This window comes from Carcharodon carcharias, chromosome 7, assembly GCF_017639515.1.
Source record: "Carcharodon carcharias isolate sCarCar2 chromosome 7, sCarCar2.pri, whole genome shotgun sequence".
Lineage (NCBI taxonomy): Eukaryota > Metazoa > Chordata > Chondrichthyes > Lamniformes > Lamnidae > Carcharodon > Carcharodon carcharias.
This window is the reverse complement of record NC_054473.1, coordinates 59,260,808-59,278,956: the sequence shown is the minus strand read 5'-3', so window position 1 is coordinate 59,278,956 and position 18,149 is coordinate 59,260,808. Positions and strand designations below refer to the sequence as shown.

Genomic DNA, 18,149 nt, shown 5'->3' with positions numbered 1-18,149 from the left:
TTATACTCTGCATGATGAGCTGCAGCTACATTCAGCAGCTACAGATTTCTCTCTTGCCTCATTTTACACCAAAGCTAATCTTTCTGCTCTCTGTAATTTCAAGTGTTGAAAACATCAGGACCACTACGCCAGTTCAGGATCAGGTGGCCAGCCTTTCTGAAGATGTCAGGTCACTTGATCTAACAACAAGCACCAGCTCAGAGACCAAAACCACATGTACCTCAGAGGATAGGTTAGAGGGAGGGGCTTTGTCATGGTGAAACATCAGCCATAAATATACAGGAGCTAGTGCGGTGGCATAGGAAGCCACAGGTGATAATACAAAACTCATGAACATGCTATGTTGTTTCATATCAGTCAGCTTTGTTTACCTAAAGCAAACTAATTGTAAGCGTCTACTGCATTATAAGCAAAGCTTGTAGGTATCTTTTCTCACCTCATTGCTGTTTTCCATTTCCAAAACTTGACTGCCCATCTCAGAAACCTGACTGAGCACCTGTTATATTTCAGTGTTCACAGCCAAGAAAAGGAATTAGAAGCTTTCAAGACAATGGGAGTGAGTGGTTTATAGATTTATGGAAGCTAACAAAAAAACTATTTACAGTCTAGACAGAAGCAATATCACAACTAGCTCATTAAGTTTGAACTACCTATTGGGTAGAATCATCCCAGATTTGCACAAAGTACAGTAGCAGGCGTGAGAAACAACGTTTTACCCGTCGGCTGTAATGGTGGCATCTCACGCTGTATCACTCCAATCCCGCCTCATTAATTATGCGTTCCCGGGAAACAGGCTGTTTCGGGGGCGGGCGGGTTCTCATTCGCCCGCCATCACCTTGCTGTTTCCTAACGTTGGGCACCATATTTAAAGTGCAGCCACACGCACATCTCTCGGTGCTTCCAGACCATGACTGCTGCATGGAAGACACGGCCCCGAACAGCAAGAAGACTGCAGCCTCCCAGGTTTAATGACACATCCCTTGAATGCCTTTTGGATACAGTGGAGGCTCACTGTGATGTCGTCTAACCCCGCTCTGGCCATAGGATAGACAGTAACATCACCAATCTGGCTTGGGAGGCAGTGGCAGCGGTAGTCAGTGCCAATGCCCTGAGAAAGAGGACAGCCACCCAGTGCTAAAAAAGAATGAATGATCTCCTCCATTTCTCCAGGATGAGTCACTCTTCCCATCACTCTCAACTCACACACTCACAAACCCATCACACATCCACAGGGATCTCATTCACTGGCAGTTCAAGGGGCATCATCATTCATTCTCTCACACACACCTTCATTGTACTCATCCCATCCATGGGACCACTCACCACCCACACATGCCAGACACACTTATCATCTCACCTGGCAGGCATGCTGCTTACACTCTCTCCATCTCTATTCACGCAGGACTAGCTAGCACACAATAAGAGAGAGAAGTCGCAGACCGGTGGCGGAATGCCTGAAATCAAGGTCTTCACGGACTTTGAAAACAGATATCCAGCTGACCGGCGATGGTCTCGACCAGTCCTATGTTGACGGTGAGGTCGGTGCAGCTTTACCAAGTGAGGATCCAGCAGTGCAACATCCATCAGACACCAAGCCGTGAGTGATGTGTCCTCATTCACAGGCCACTGCCATGCACTAATTATCTCTCCTTGCTTTTGCAGGCATATCTGGGACACAGCTGACAGAGACCATGACCCAGGGCCTCAAATCAAGTCCTGAGGGAACCTCTGAAAAGAAATATGAAGGGTCCTCATTGAAGACCCGTCACAGCGCTCACCCAAGCCCTCCACCAGTGCAGAGACACACACCTCGGTGGATCACAATCTGGTCAGCATATCTCACGGTCTGATTCACCACAGGTAGCGGCAGGGACTTCTCAGGTCTCCGACACTTGCTGTTGGAGGCAAGAAATTTACTGGTTCCAAGTCAGATGACAAGCCTCTGCACTTGGTCATGTCACAGTTGCTGAATGTCTCCCTGCCTATGGCTCCTTGTTCCGATGAGCAGCGTTCGTGTCACTCAGATGTGAAATCTTGTTTCCTGCATAGGATAGAGGCAGGTGTCTCAGTCCAGGGCCTCTTCCCTGTGCTTTGTGCAGCCTTCAGACCAAAAGTGATGGTCTGGCCTCACACTCTCTGGAAATATTCCTGATGCCTGCACCTTGACAGTGCTGGTCTGTCATGGGCAGACATCACAGAGTTCCGTCATTCTCTCTGTGTGCTCTCAGCACCTTTAAGGTGGGGCTGGCCCCCATCTCATCAGCATCTGTGACCAGTGACACTGTGCTCCTGAAGTTGGACAAAGGATCAGGTGCTTTTAAAGTTTCATGGCTGCATTTCCATGATAGGACCCTGACCACAGAGTGCAAGCGAGCTGCCCTCGACCAGACCAAAGTCAGACATTCAGAGTCTACGTGAAGATCTATGGAGTGTCCTCACTGCATGTCATCATCATCCTCCTGAAATAGAGCAACTATTGGGGCCTCCACTGCGTCTCCATGACAGGATCCATATCACAAAGGGTATGTGCGCTGCCAAAAGCCTGTCTGGAATTAAACATTCATAGATGCAATGTGAGGATCTCCTCACTGCATTTCGTTATCATCCTCCACAAATCCAGCAGCTATGAGGGCCTCCTGAGTGCACCTGCCTCATCTGGATACTGCAATGACCTCATCGCCTTCAGTATCTCCTCACCCTCATCCCTGCTGATGTCCTCCTCATCAGACGAGACCTCCAGCTCCTCCATCTCCTCCTCAGCCAGCTCCTCTCCCCAATGCAGTGCCAGGTTGTAAAGGGTGCAGCAGGCAACAACAATGTATGACACCCTCTGTGGACTGTATTGCAGGCTCCACCAGACCGGTCCAGGCACTGGAACGTCATTTTCAGCATCCCTATGGTTTGCTCCACCAGGTTGTGAGTTGCAGTATGAGCCTCATTATCCCTTCTCTCTGCTGCAGCCTGAGGCTGCTGCATGGGTGTCATCAGCAATCTGCTCTGTGGGTAGTTCTTGTCCCCAAGGAGCCATCGCTGCAGTCTCTGTGGACCCTAGAAGATGTCAAGGATCTGTGACCGATTGAGAACGTAGGAGTCAAGGATACATGCTGGTCATGCACCAACTGAACATTCAGCAAATGGAATCCCTTGTGGTTGACATAGTTGACCGCATGTTGTGATAGAGATCTAAGCACCATGTGAGTGCAGTCGATGGCACCCTGCACCTGTGGGAAACCTGAGATCTGGGCTAATCCAATCGTTTGCATCCTGGCTTTCCTGGTCCTGGGTGAAATGTACAAAGCTGTGTGCCCTTGTAAAGATGGCATCCTTGACCTCATGGATGCATTTGTGGGTTGAGGCCTGTGATATCTCACAGAGGTCACTTGCAGAGTGCTGAAAGGAGCCACTGTGTAAAAATTGAGCACCGCAGTCACTTCAATGGCTCCTGGCAGTGGATGCCCTCCATGACCCCATGGCGCCAAATCCTGCAGCAGGTGGCAGATGTGACCGCCCAGTTCCGAGGACATGCACAGTCTTCAGCGACGCTGGTTCTCGGTCATCTGCAGGAATGAAAGGCAGCGCATATAGACCCTGGGTCTAGCAAGGCACTGATCAGTGACGGCTCACTGTGGCTGCTCAGTGGCCTGTGGAGCCCCAGCCACTCCTTCTTCCCGAGCGTGCTGCTCCTCCCTCTGCACAGCCAGGCGCCTCCATTCCTCTCTCTCCACAGCCAGGTGCCTCCATTCCTCTCTCTCCATCGTCTCCGTTCTCTGTACACCATGAGGCATACATCTAGGTCACCAGGATCCATGATCCTGATGTACTCCTCCTGTAGGATGAAAGAGGGAGACACGTAATTAGCATGGGTGTTCTAAGAACCTGTCTTGGTTAAGTCTGAAGGCTTCTTAACGCATCATGGACAGCACTGGCCACCACTAAGATGGTCAGAGATTAGTGCGCTGCATGGCTGCCCGAAACCCCACCCTCCTCTGCCCACTTCATCTGGCCAATTGGCGGCAGCTTTGTCTATTGGACTGCATGATGTGCTCTCATCTCAGGCACAGACATTCTCCTAACATGCGCTGCAAGGCTGCACTGTTAATTTGAACCATGGGGGAGACTAGTCCAAACCGGGATGATGACATTGCGAGGGGCTGTGAGTGCCTCCACCAGTGACTGCTCCATGGCCAGATTTAGCAAGGAGACTGGACAACGTACCCTGTTGTCCAACTGTTCTGCAGTCCACTAAAAGGCTCATTAGTTTGCAGCCTTTGTCCGAGGGGTGAAAAGCTCTGACACTTTCATGCCTCTCCATTGCTTGAGTGGACAGATAAGTTCGAGGCCCGACTCCAAGCGTGTCAATGTGGCTGTGTCTGAACTGTCTCTGCTGTGGAGGAATGGTCACTTTATACAAGGTTTCTCTAATGCATGGCTGCTTCACTCCCAGCAACTCACACGTGTTTGTGCACTACCTTCAACCACAGGCCAGCCCTTGCCCACCACCCCCATCAAGTTGCCTCAACCACAAGGGAGCCCTTGTTCCCCCCACCCCCCCTCCCCAAGTTGCTTCAACCACAGGGCAGCCCTTGCCTCAGCTTTAAAGTCCAACAAGCAACCTTGATGAGCGCCGCACAATGTTACTGTGCACTCAACTCCGAATTCCCCTCGAATTGCAGCCGACCAAGTGCATGCCTTTTATATGCTGTTATAAAACACGTTGGCATGATCCTGACGATCCAACGTGGGGGGGATGATTCTGGCGGGCTGGGCTTATGACAAGATGCAGGTGTAGTACAATGAGGCTTCCGACGTCCAATGGTGGGAAACTTGGACCGCTGTTGACGAACTGAGCGGATGATTACAAACTGGTTTCAAGACGTCGTGAAACCAATTTTTGGCCTTCTTGCCACATCGTCCACACAATCCGACAAACACATCCGACACCAATGGGCACGGAAAATTCCGCCAATTGTCGCAGACAGCAGCATGAACAAATGTAAATGTACCATATGTACAAACACAGCATTCAAAGCAACTATTTTTTTCTAAATCCTACTTGGACCCATCACATGAAATCGTATCTCCTGCAATATGGGTCAAAGATTAAAATGAGTCTTGGGGCTGAATTTTCTGTTTGGTCAGGGGGCAGAGCGGGAGTGGGCGTGGACCCAGTCGCTGCCCACGATTGGGTCTGCACTGCCATTTTACGTGGAGTGGGTGGGCGGCGGTGGGAGTGCACTGTCCGCCAGATCCAATGGTGACCCGGTGGCCTGTTTATATGAAGCACTGGCAGCTTTTGCAAGGCTGCTCACAATGGCAAGTGGAAGGGCTCACCAGAGGGCTTCTGGTGAGCAGGCTAGGCCAGAGGGTAGGGTGCGGGGGGCCAGTGTGCCCCTCGTTTCTCGGATGACTGTCTTGCTGCCCTCCTCGAGGAGGTGGCAGCACGGTGGGAAGCCTTGGTACCCCCAGGACGGGAGGAGGAGGTCCCCCCATATGACAAAACGTGCCTGGGAGGAGGTGGTGAGCTCCTGTGACATGATGCGGTGCACTTTGATTCAATGTCGCAACCCTTCAACGACTTGTTGCACTCTGGCAGGGTGACTGCCATGTTGGCATTGATCATGTAACCTAGCAGGTCGGATTACCCCACTGCTGCCCTCCCCCACCACCAAGCCTGAGTGTAGTGACTGCATTGAATCATTGATGGCATTTGTCCTTTGCTGGGTGGGCCAGCAGATATTTTCCATGCTGAGGTCAGCCTGAGAGGGTGGTGAAGAGATGTGTTCTGACGCCGCAGCATGTGTTACACTGAGACTCACATGACTGGTTTGGGGGCAACCTGGAGGTGCTGCACCTAGGAGCTGTGCTTAAACTCCAGGACATGTCCAAGTCAGGGTGATGACATGCTGGGGGGAAGCTTCAAGGTGGTGTGGCAACAAGCCATCTGCTACGCTCTGTGCTCCATGTGCTTGCGCCTCCTTGCTTTGGAAGGATATTCCATGTGGTGCCTAATGTGATAGAGGCAGCATGTGTTCGGGGGGGAGGAGAGGTGGTGGGGGGGGTGAAGACAGGCCTAGCACCTTTGTGTGAGTGTTCGGCAGCAGCGGGGTGAGGAGGCTCTGGAGCCCTGATGTCTCCCACTCTGGTTGGGGTGCACGAAGCGAGTCCATGTGCAATTTGCACTAGTCAATGCTCGTCTCTCATTTTCAGAAGAATGCTCATAACGCGGCAGAGCGTGCGAGGACTGGCGGTGGCCAGGCGGAGATCACCATTCTTAGCCGCTTCGCGCAGGAAACCCTGGATCTGGAGAGGCGCCATGTGCCCAGGCCCGCTGGTGTCGGTAAGGCTGGTGTGCCACGGCCAGTTATTGATGCCCAACATAAGGTCAGCATTGTTCTCCCAAAAGCCAAAGCAGTGCTGAATATTAATTGATTTAATTTTGCAACATGGTTTGACCATTGGTTATGGAAGGATGAGTGCATAATGATCCGGAGGACAGGGATGCACTCTGTCATTGTCTCCACGTTGACTGATCCACTGTCCTTGTTCTTCCTTTCAGCATCAGCAAAGCAGGGCTGTGAGGAGGAGCAGCAGAGACCCCCTCTCACACCTGAGGACCCTGAAGTCTCACCAGCGTCACACCATCTCTGCGGAGCAGGCACCAGCATAGATACTTGCACCTTGGTGGAAATTTGAACATTGGCTAGTGTCCCAGGGCAGAGTGAGGGCAATTCACAGTCGCTGGCAGAGACAGAGTGCCCATGGCACCAGGAGTCGGAGGGCTGCAGGGGACCAGGCACATGCCCAGTTAGTGTCTGATGATGTGCCTCTGGAGTTGTCCGTGATGCAGCAGGGGCAGGAAATGCAGCCGGGTGTGCAGGAGCATCTGGGGGAGATACATGAGGCTATGCTTGGCTTGGTGTCCGTGGTGAAAGAGTCGACGTGGACAATCGCCGAAGCAATGAACCGCATGTCCGAGTGCCACATGTCCTCCATGGAGAGAGTGGTGACTCTCGTGAGGCTACTCCAGGAGACCCGTCAGGGCTTCCTGGGGATGCGCTCTGACCAGCAAGCCCTCACATCGTCATTGACCTCAGCTGGTCAGTGCCAGTGTGGTAGATGGTTTGGACATCAACTTTCACAGCTCGGTGCCCATCAACCCACGGTGAGCAGGGAAATCCAAAACAGCAGCTGCCTGGCGTTTCTGTGGGCACCTCTCAGGGTGCTCCGGATGTGGGCGGCAGCTCCTTCGCCTCTCTTCCAGTGACCATAACATCCAGTGTGAGGCTGCAATGACTGGGGAGTGCCAGCTGTGGAACTGGCAGCTTCCTCCCAGGCGGGACCAGCACAGGCTTCAAGGGCCAGAGGACGACCGCCAAGGTCATCGAGGCCAACAGGACAGCAGGGTTAGCAGGCTGGCTCAGATGCCACTCCGAGCAATGGGGCAGCACCAAGACGTGGCACCCGAAAACGTAAACATAAGGCACCTTAGGCACACCACGGGTTTATCACTGGTGCTTTTGTGTTGGCCCGAGATGAGGTCCTTATGATTTGCTTTGTTTCGTAACACTATTGTCTTTTGTTTGGAGTAAGTTGGTTTGCTTGACAGAATAAATTCAGATGTGTACCATGGCTCAGGGTACCTCTTTTCTTCTGCATGTGTATGGTTTCCAAAACTGTAATGAGTGCTTTGTTGGACATTCAGCTTTATTAACAAGGCCCTTAGTGACTGTTCCTAACCTGGCAGACTTTCCACTTGTATCAAGCCCACAGCCCAGGCTTGTTCTGGAGGTTCATCTGTGGTGTGCTAGCCGAAGGTTCAATAGATTATAGCCTCCCAGGTGTCCCTGCCTCCCTGCAGCATGCCCAGGTCAGTGCCTGCCCCCTCAGCATTTCCCTGTCCGTGCTCATCCTCGGGCTCACTGCTGGACTCATCGTGTGTAGCTGCAGCCACTGGGTCGACGTCTTCGTCGTCCACTGTGCCCCCCACTTTCCAGTGTAAGATTGTGGAGAGTGCAGCATGCAACCACTATCAGCGACACATGATCTGGGGGGTATTGCAGTGCACCCCCTGAACGGTCCAGGATCGGAAGTGCATCTTGAGAAGACCGATGGTTCTCTCCAACACAGCCCTTGTGGAGGTGTGGCATCTATTGTACCGCTGCTCAGCCTCTGTTCTTGGATGGTGGAGAGGCATCATGAGCCACCTCCTGAGGGGATAGCCCTTGTCACCCAGCAGCCACCCATCCAGCCGGGCTAGAGCACTGAAGAGCCTCGACACCTGGGAGTGTCTGAAGATGTAGGCGTCGTGGGAGCTGCCTGGGTACCTTGCACAAACTTGTAGAATCAGCATCCTGTGATCTCACACTATCTGCACGTTCATGGAGTGGAAGCCCTTCCTGTTGACGAAGGCACCGGGCTCACCTGCTGGCGCCTTGATGGCCACATGTGTGCAGCTTATAGCACCCTGGACGTGGGGGAAGCCAGCAATGGCTGCGAAGCCTCTGGCTCTCTGTGTCTGTCTTGCCTGTTCCCAATGGTAGTGGATGAAGATCAATGCACGGCTGAACAGAGCGTCTGTAACCTGCTTCACACAAGTGTGGACAGCTGATTGGGAGACACCACAAAGATCACCCACTGACCCCTGGAAAGATCCAGAGGCATAGAAGTTGAGGGCAGCTGTGACCTTCAGAGCTACTGGCTTGGGGTGTCCACCCACACAGTTAGTGGAGATCTCAGGCCCAATCATCTGACAGATATAGTTGACTGTCTCCCTTGAGAGACGGAGCCTTCTTCGGCACTGCACCTCAGACATATTGAGGTAGCTGCTTCGCCGCCTGTATACCCTGGCAGCAGGATAGTGGCGTCTTCTGCAGCCCCTTCCACCTTGGATCACCTCTTGACCCTGTGCCCCTTGTGCCTTCGCCTATCCTCCCAAAGGTGACTTCCCTGGAGAATGTGCACTCCTGGCCTCCTCCCCCTTCCAGCCCTCCCTTCCTCAGAGGAGGAGCTGCCTCCAGTGGACAGTTCAGATCCCATTCCCAGGCTAAGGGAAGGCTTCGTGAAACCTGCAGGCCCAGAAAAGATTACTCACTGCAGAGAGCTGACCTGAAGGTTAAGAGTCTAGACCAAGCATGTGTTTTGAAGTACTGCAGATCACACAGACAAGTTTCAAAAACGTTCACAAATAAATGCTTGAATGTGCACACTCGCGATCCCAGTGAGCTCTCTTATCCCGCCCGTGGATGAGGTTAATACAAATGTGTGCTACCTGCCTGTCCGTTGGATGCCGAAAAATCACAGTCGATCGGCGCCTCAAAGGCCTTAAGTGGCCTTTTAATTAATGGTGGGTGCGCATTGGAAACCATCGCGGCCCACCCAGCAAAATAATGCAATGGCGCACGATGACTTCGGGACGCTCACCCGACGTCAGAGCACGTCATTTTACGCGCAGACGTGTGGGACCAAAGGGAAAATTCAGCCCTTGGACTTTTATTTCAGCAAAAGAAGCTGCCTGGGGAGAATCAAAATTACTTCAAGACACAGTTTTAGAAAACTGAACTATCGCAGGGTCGATTATGAATTATCGATTTTTTTTTTTAAAACCTTGAATAGTTGATTTCTTATTCGAGTCAGATTCATTAGCATGACTCCTGAATTGACTCCAGCTGCTCCATAATAAGGATGCCGGGCAAACCGACTGTACCATCCAATTCTTGGTATTTCATGTTCTGGGGCCATGGCTGCAAGTTGTGTGGAGTTGAATAAATTCAGGAAATACCAGACATCATCAACTGGTCTCAGGAAGAGAACATCAGTGTCAACGTACAGCAGAGAGTCAACATCTTTCAGAATCATCTGGATTGGAAGCAGAAAAAAACAGAAGTTTTTAAAATGTATATATGTAAGTAAATCGCAAATAAAATAAATTAAGCATACCAATTATTCAAAATGACAACCAGAATTACCGTTGTGGCGCTAAATCTAAAGGAATCTTTAGTTTTATAAAACTTCAGGATTGTTTGGAGACATTTCCAAAAGTGGACATATGAAATACACTCCTTATTTTCATTTGATTCTAATGAACAAGATAATTCACTGCTACTCCATGTTACTATGGTCATCCTTAGGTCATCCTTGCTTTACACTTGACCATTGTGAGATTATACCAGCCAGTTTATTTTGAAGAGATCAACATGCCTCTGCTGCTGCCTCTTTATTGCAATTCAAAACCTAACCCAAGTTTAAATGCTTCTTTTTTTAATCAATGACTGGCTCATTAGGCAAATTGGTTTTGTTTTTGTCATACCTGTATTATACTTTAGGATGAGGTTGGGCATGCCCATTTTCAAAATGGCTCTGAGCATAGAAAACAGCAAGAATATCTTGAGTGCATTACAGCTAATGATGTAACCTAGTCCTGTCCAGAATGTTCCTTTATCCAATAAATAGCTTTACCTGAGCTGGTGTGGAACCCAAACTGCAATGACGAGGAGGGATTTCTATCCCAAACAGAGCTGCATTTCCCATTGTAAAGTGTTGAAAATTCTGAGCTTCCTCGGGAAGGAATATATGTAGGACTGATTTTTTAATGAAATTATCTTAATATTTCTGAGATGCGGCTGTGGGGAGAAAATGAGGCTCAATTGAGATGGCCCCACTGTTGATCAAATCCACTAACATTCACTCGCTGTGCTCGTTCACAAAGAATTGTCAGAATATTGCAGGCTTTGCAGTACAAGGGGACAGGTCCCCGAAATTCACTGCCTTCAAAAAAAGGAGTTGGGGGAGAAAAAATGCACCACATCCCCTGAAGGATTAATATTTTCTTTGATACTTTTTCACAAAAATGTTGTTACTTTGGTATCTTAAGTGTCAAACCTAAATTTCAGGGCAGAATTATTCAATGTCAAAATCTTGAAATAACTCTCCTTTGAATTTCAGCAATACAATTAAAGACAAAAATAGCAACATACTGGAAGAAAGAGGCGTTGAGCAGCACACGGTTTAAATAATTTTTTCCATTCCTGGGGTTTCCCTGTTGAAAAGGTGATTGGGTAGATGTTATAGTCAACATGTGACTTGAATGAAAATGGCCAAGCTTTTATCTGTTAAAATCAAAAACAAGGAATTACAACACAATACACAAGCTTTCATTTTTGCAAAGACAGGTTAGCAGATTTAAATAAATGCAGGTGAATTTTGGAAAACTGTGAAGTTTGACAGATAGCCACAACATTTGCAGAACAATGGTGCAGCCACAGTCTTTCTGAAATCCACAAATATAGACTGATTGATTCTGCAATGTACTACTGCAATGCAATGTGCAACCTGTACTTTACTTGAATGTTAATGATTAAATCAGTGTAGCAAATTAACAAAATAAGCTTGTTCACAATAACGCAGTCAACAGTAAATTGTGGAATTCCCCTGGTTTATCTGTAGATTAACTGGAGATGTGTACTTTGTAACTTTCACTAACACTACTGTTGTGAAACACATTCAAATGGTTGCTTTTTTCACTCATGCATGGAAGTTGTCAAACTTTGGCATTGGAAACCAGATGTTCAAATAGTTCTCATTTCTGGTTTCTTGGTCAGCTACAGAAAAAGCAGTTTTATCAACTGCAAAGTTCATTATAAATGGGGGTCAAAGACTTTTGCTGCCTGGAGATAATGACAGATTCGTAGCCCCAAGGCCCGCTGGCAGCATCCCTCAGAGATATGGTGAAGAGTTGTAATTCAAGATGATAGACCCAACATTATCTGGGCTGACGAGGCTGCTGCTGGGGTACATAAAATAAGCTTAAAATACAAATAGCCAGTTTATACAGAATCTGGATGAAAAAAATAGATTATCTACAGAGATATAACTGTTAGACATGGCACCTTCACCAAGTGGGTTATGAAAGAGTCCCCAAAATCATTTTCATAAAATAAGAAATGACTGAAGTTGTCTGATAATATACTGGACAACATCTATGTTACATCCTGAACATAATTTGCTATTTATTGCCTGTTAAGTATTGTTGTTGACTCCAGTTGCTAAGTTTCAACTGTTCTGCTTATATAAGAAAAAGGAAGAGCATGATTTTGGATACTCTGCAGTAACCAAAGGAAATAAACAAAAGGCTCCACAGGAATTGCTTTAAAACCCTAGTGTATATACTTCCCAGTCTTCCATCAAAAATTTGAGATTTTTTCCCTATTTTTATGGGGCTATCCACATACCTGTTCTTATTTATTGCATCGGTATGTACAGGACAGGGGTCAAATTAATGATTTTTTTAGGGTTTTTTTGGGAAAGGAAACTGCTCACCTTAATTTTGTTAATTTTGATTTTCAGAGGCTCCTTTTTCATTTTCAATAACTCAGTCCCAGTCTTTCAAAGCAGTTAACATGAGAAGTTTAGGATGCCATTCTTCCTTAGTTCCTTGGTATTTTCTCTCAAATTTAGATCCTAAATAAAATCCTACAATTCCTAATTTGCAGCTGAACATATCCTCGGGCTCCTTCCCCCTATCACCCTTGCCCCACCCCAGAAATTCACCAACTTTGTGCCTTCCAACATTTGGATTTCCCCTTTTAGGATTTCTTGCACTTATAGTTTTTTTCCCCCCCAATAAGTGTTGAGAAAACCACACTGTAAATCACAAGCTCGAGGAACTTCTTGTATTCACAATGTCATGCCCTGAGGACATGAAGGAAAATATACCTATGTCTATATCATCCTGGCTACTTTATAAAATTATTAATTTTTCTTAAAGTGGACAAAGGTTTTACACCGACTGAAGCCTGACTAGCTACGGCTCACACAAAAGGAACTCCTAGCTTTCAGAAAACAGCAAGGATCTCATTATCCCTAAAGAGGTACTAATGCCCCCTGTGACTGCAGAAATCAAATTCCAAGAAAATGCTCAAAGACTCTTTACATTACTAAGGCAGAGCTCCGGCCAATGGAGACAATATATCTGTGAGGACAAAGGGGCCCGGAAATTGCTGAAACCTATGAATAGATGCAACATCTCAAGAATCCAGACCAGGAATATACATCCTTTGTCCAAACCAAAGAGAAGAAGAGGGAGTTAAGTCACATGACCTCTCCCTCAAGATGCTAGAACCTGTAAAATTGCCTTGTGGAGCTGAATCCAGGCAGTCTTCCATCTTCCATCATCAGAGCAGCCACGGAACCAGAGACCTAGCCAGGTTTAAATTGCCTAGCCCTCATCTGCATTGTTTTCTACTGGAACGCCTGAACTTCTGTACCAGTGCTTACTGCAAAACCGATTCCTCTTTATGTGCTTCTCCCATCTTGGATGTCAGCGCTACTGGAAAATGGGATCTCACACATCAGTTTCAGCTGGCTAAGTTCTCTGAAGGAATATACCATTGGACTTTTAATTCTGGGCTCTAGATCACGTGAAACAATAATTCTTGTTTTCCCTTTGGTCTTTGCCCTATACCTCTTTCTTTCCCTTATCCCTCTTTTATTGTGTGAATGTACTGGGGTTATGTAGCAACAGCTCCTCCCCACATTTTGAGTGTGTGTAAAATAAACTAACCCTCTGATTTTACCCAATCTCAAGTTTACTGTGGAGTTATTTTTAGAGGATTGGATCACTCCAAAAACTAAAGGGTTGGTGAAATAAGCCACCACTTGTAAAGGGGGAAATCAAAAATCAAGAAAACCTTTCCGATTACGGATGGGTGGCAAGAGGAGAAATCAAGGCTGTTTTAAATTAAAGCCCCTCCTGTCCATAACAACATCATAGACTTATAAACAGAACGATTCTTGAGTTGTCAGATTTATATTTCCTGTACCCACTTTTTTTTTTGTAAACTGTTTGCCAGCTTTTGCTAGTTTTCAAGCTTGGTTTTCCTAACAGATCGAGATTGTTTGTTGCTTATATTGCTTTCCAGTATCACACTTTGGTCTCTAGTTCCCTCTGTCCTCTTTCCCTTTTCTTTCTTAAACCTTTTTTCTTCTCATCAGAAGACAGTAAATCACTTCTCTTGCTCTCCATGTATAACCTTGGATTCCAATGTGGCCTGAGTGAAACTCTGCTGAATGTGTTATCCAGTACTTTGCTTCTTCTCCTCAACCTCCAGGTCCTGGGGGATGTTGATGGGTCAAAGCGATTGACGCACAGTCTCCTGCATAGGGACAGCAGGGCTGGCCAGGATGACTGCCCCTCAACCTCCAACCACAGGTACATTCCCTCCTGCCCTTGCTTTTTCTACAATCATAGATTCTGTCACTGGAGGTGCAACAAAAGCAGGAGTCAGGGAACTTGTCATTGGAGGAGCTGGAGCTGCGAGCATGGGAGTGACAGAATCTATGATTGGAGGAGCAGCACCTCACAGATTCTGTGACTCCCACATTTGTTGTTTCTTGAATTAAATTACATGGGGGCAACCTTTCTTTCAATATTTTAATTCTTTTCGCTATTTGTGAGTTTGCCTGACACCCTGGTGTATTTTGAACTCTGGTATAGAATATATGGTACAGAAACAGGCCATTTGGCCCAACCAGTCAATGTTGGCATTTATGCCCCACTCAAGCCTCCTCTGATCTAAATTTAGTATCATAATCCTCTATTCCCTTCTCCTTTATATGCTTGTCCAGCTTCCCCTTAAATGCATCTATACTATTCATTTCACCCACTCCCTGTGGTAGTGAGTTCCGCATTCTTACCATATTTGGGTGAAGAAGTTTCTTTTGAATTCCCCAATGGATTTCTTGATGATTAGATTATATTGACAGCTTTTAGTTGTGCTCTTCCCCACAAGCAGAAAAAATCTCTCTGTTGCTGTCTATTTCACCTTATGCACCACTATATAATTGCCAACTTCTTTCATTTACTCAAAAGTAGCACAAGCTCCAACCTCAGCAAAGCATCCTTAGCTCCTGCGAAATTGTGATATTACTCTTTTCCTCAAATCAACTACCAACCGAGCCTCTCCGAATAAGATCAAAAATGGAGTGCAAACTGCTTTGTATTATGGCCAGCCTGTGCTGGAGGTCAACTCCACTAGAAATAGAATTAAGACTCTTGCATACCAATTTCACTTATATCCTTTAGAGGAAGCAGAGAGGGGAGACCATCATCCCATCAGTTCACAACAAAGTTGAATCCATGCTCCAGCCAGTTCTCATCCGTTTTCAAATATTAAATATTTTCTAAAAGTCATCAACATTCTGAACATGTTGTGGCACTTAAATTTATTTCTCTATAATACTGAATTAGAACCCAATTCGCTGCATCTTTAACACAAATCTGTCGACTTAATAATTCTAAGCACTGCAAACATATTAATAATATTTGAATTTCTGACAAATTATGAGCTGTTTTACAAGTTTAAAGCAATATTAAGCATTCATAGTAACACCTATTTATTGGCTAAACATTCCTCATACTGGGCAACATTAATCCTGGAAGTGTATGCAACATAATTTGTACTCAGTGGCATTTAATAGTTTAACAGCATCAATAAACTGTATTAAGTCAATAAATAGCAGAAAAGGATCAACAGTGATTAAGATCACAATCCTTTCACATGTAAGCCTTATACTAAAACCTATTCTAGAATAACTGAATGTAATTTTACTCTCCTTGGCAACAGTCTGAGGCTGAACCAGTCTTTTCCTCATCTTGGTATCATATTTGACCCCAAGATGAGCTTCTCACATCATATCAATACCATCATTAAGACCACCTATTTCCACTACCATGACACCACTGACTCTACCCTTGCTTCAGCTCATCTATTGCTCAAACTCTCGTCCATGCCTTTATTACCTCGAGACTAGGCTATTCCAATGCGCTCCTGGTTGGCCTTCCGCATTCTACGCTTCATAAAATTGAGATCCAAAACTTTGCTGCCCGTGTCTTAACTTGCATCAAGTCTTGTTCTTCCATCACCCCTCTGCTTACTGGCCGCCACTGGCTCCCAGTTAAGCAATGCCTCAATTTTCAAATTTTCATCCTAGTTTTCAAGTGCTTCCTTGGCCTCTTTATTTCTGTTAGCTCCTGCAGCTGCAGAACCCTCCAAGATAGCTGTACTTCAGGCCTCTTGAGCATCCTCAATTTTAATAGGACCACCATTGATGGCTGCTAAGGCCCCAAGCTCCAGAATTTGCTCCCTAAATCTCTCCACTTCAATCCCGAAAATTTCTTTATGTGGTTCAGTGTCAAATTTTGTTTTACAATGATCCTATGAAGTGTGTTATGATGTTGCATCATGTTAAAAGTGCAATAGAAATACAAGTTTTTTGTTGTTATTAAGCTGACTATTATGTGAATGAAACCCAGTTCCATGGAGATCCAAGTACTATACAAAGCTGGCTAATTTTTAACAATGGAACAGCATGATGCTGGAAGAATCCAGAAGCAGATTGTGAGAATTTGTAGGAAGTGCAAATATTTACAAGCAAAGACACGTTGTTGGGCTTGGTATAGACCTTGTGCAACTTGAAGTTTTCTATATTTAACGAACAACTATAGTTGAACATACTGGCTTGGTAATTAGTCCTTTACAGTTAATTACACATTACAATGGGCCAGAATTTACCTAAAAATAATGTTAACAACCCTCACCACCATTTATGTACATATGAGACAGCAACTTCATACAAGCACAGACGCGTAGTTACTTGCACAAATACAGAAATCATTGATTCATGCAGAAAGCCATGGGTTCAAGTCCCTCTCCAGAAACCCGAGCAGTAAATCTAGGCTGACACTCCAGTACTGAGGGAGCAGTGCACCTTCACAGGTGCCAGCTATGGGGTTAAACCGAGGCCTCATTTGTCCTCTCAGGTGGGCAGAAAATTCCTTGGCACTTTCTGAAAGAAACACAGGATTTTTTTCTCCCCTCATGTCCTGGGCAATATTTCCTCAGCCAGCAGCATTAAAACAGACTATCTGGTCATATCGCATTGCTGTTTGTGGGAGCTTGCTGTGTGCAAATTGCTGCCACATTACAATAGCAACTACAACTCAAAAGTAATTCCATTGCTGTAAAGCACTTTGGGGTGTTCTGAGGAAGTGAAAGGTGCTATGTACAGACCAGGGATCAAATGGAATTTTCCTGTTGTGTATGGCAAACAGCTCAGTGCAGATACTGATTTTAAGTATAGAGAGGATTTTATTGACCACCTGTAGTTCCTTGTTTAAGCAATAATTGAATAAATCTATGTTAATTCAAGCTGGTCGACTTCCGTTTGCTGAAGAATATGAAACTGCATCATACAAACATCAATTAGTTACCAGGGTGTCTGATCCACCACCCTCTTAATATGTCAAGAACACTGGGTTTTATTTCAGAAATATATTCTACTGTGCAATTAACTACTACACCAATAGCAACCAAGCCAAAACATTGAACTGTACTTCTAAGCCAGGACAAACTGAAGTTGTGTGGGATGCACGAATATATCAAAGTAATTAGATTATCAAAAGAACCAAAGTGAAATTCAGAGACACAGCACAAACTTAGAGTCAGAAAGTAGAAGTCAGAACGTAGGAGGAGGCAAAGGAACCTGATAAAAGTCAGCTGCACAAACAATGACAACGTACTTTTCTGAGATTATTATTTGTACTATTTAACAGAGATTATGCATATAAAAACAACACTTTCTAAAAGCTCCCACCTATTTTTGTTTGAGACACTTACACTGCTTTCAAATTGTGGCTGGAGAATATCTTCAGCAAAAATGTGGAATTTTATCTTATTTAAGCTAAAGAGAATAACTGATTTTAACATGGTCATTGTCTCTTCAAGCCGATCCCCACAGGCCACCACTGCTAAGTGCATCCATTCTTCTCCACGCCACGTATGGAGGCGAAACAGTGGCTCATTAAGCATTCTAAAGGAAAACAAAATATTGATCAATTAAAATCTACCATTATAGTTTTCACAATGTACACTGCCAGTTCAGCCTCCTCATTTCTTTCCCTAGCTCTCTCACCAACACATGTGACAGATGGTTGATATTATGTTCAATCCACCCTTTGACCTCTCAGAATGAGCATAAGGAAGGACAGAGCCCCAACTACATCATGGTTTTATGTATCTGTCAATATTAGAAATTGTCAAATATTTTTGAAATCTGAACTGCACTGTTGCATTGAAAGATGAAGGATAGTTTAC

General features: G+C 46.0%; 1 protein-coding gene across 2 annotated transcripts in view; it reads right to left on the bottom strand.

Moving 5' to 3' along the window:
* The window catches only part of gxylt2 (glucoside xylosyltransferase 2), a 42,441-nt gene that overhangs the window by 10,933 nt on the left and 13,359 nt on the right, over window positions 1-18,149 (bottom strand). For both annotated transcript variants that reach the window (XM_041192633.1, XM_041192634.1), the window contains exons 2-4: window positions 17,673-17,865; window positions 10,974-11,105; window positions 9,604-9,855 (exon numbers count right to left, since the gene is read on the bottom strand). In XM_041192633.1, coding sequence (XP_041048567.1) covers window positions 9,604-9,855; window positions 10,974-11,105; window positions 17,673-17,865 — 577 coding nt within the window. The remainder of the gene's footprint in view (window positions 1-9,603; window positions 9,856-10,973; window positions 11,106-17,672; window positions 17,866-18,149) is intronic.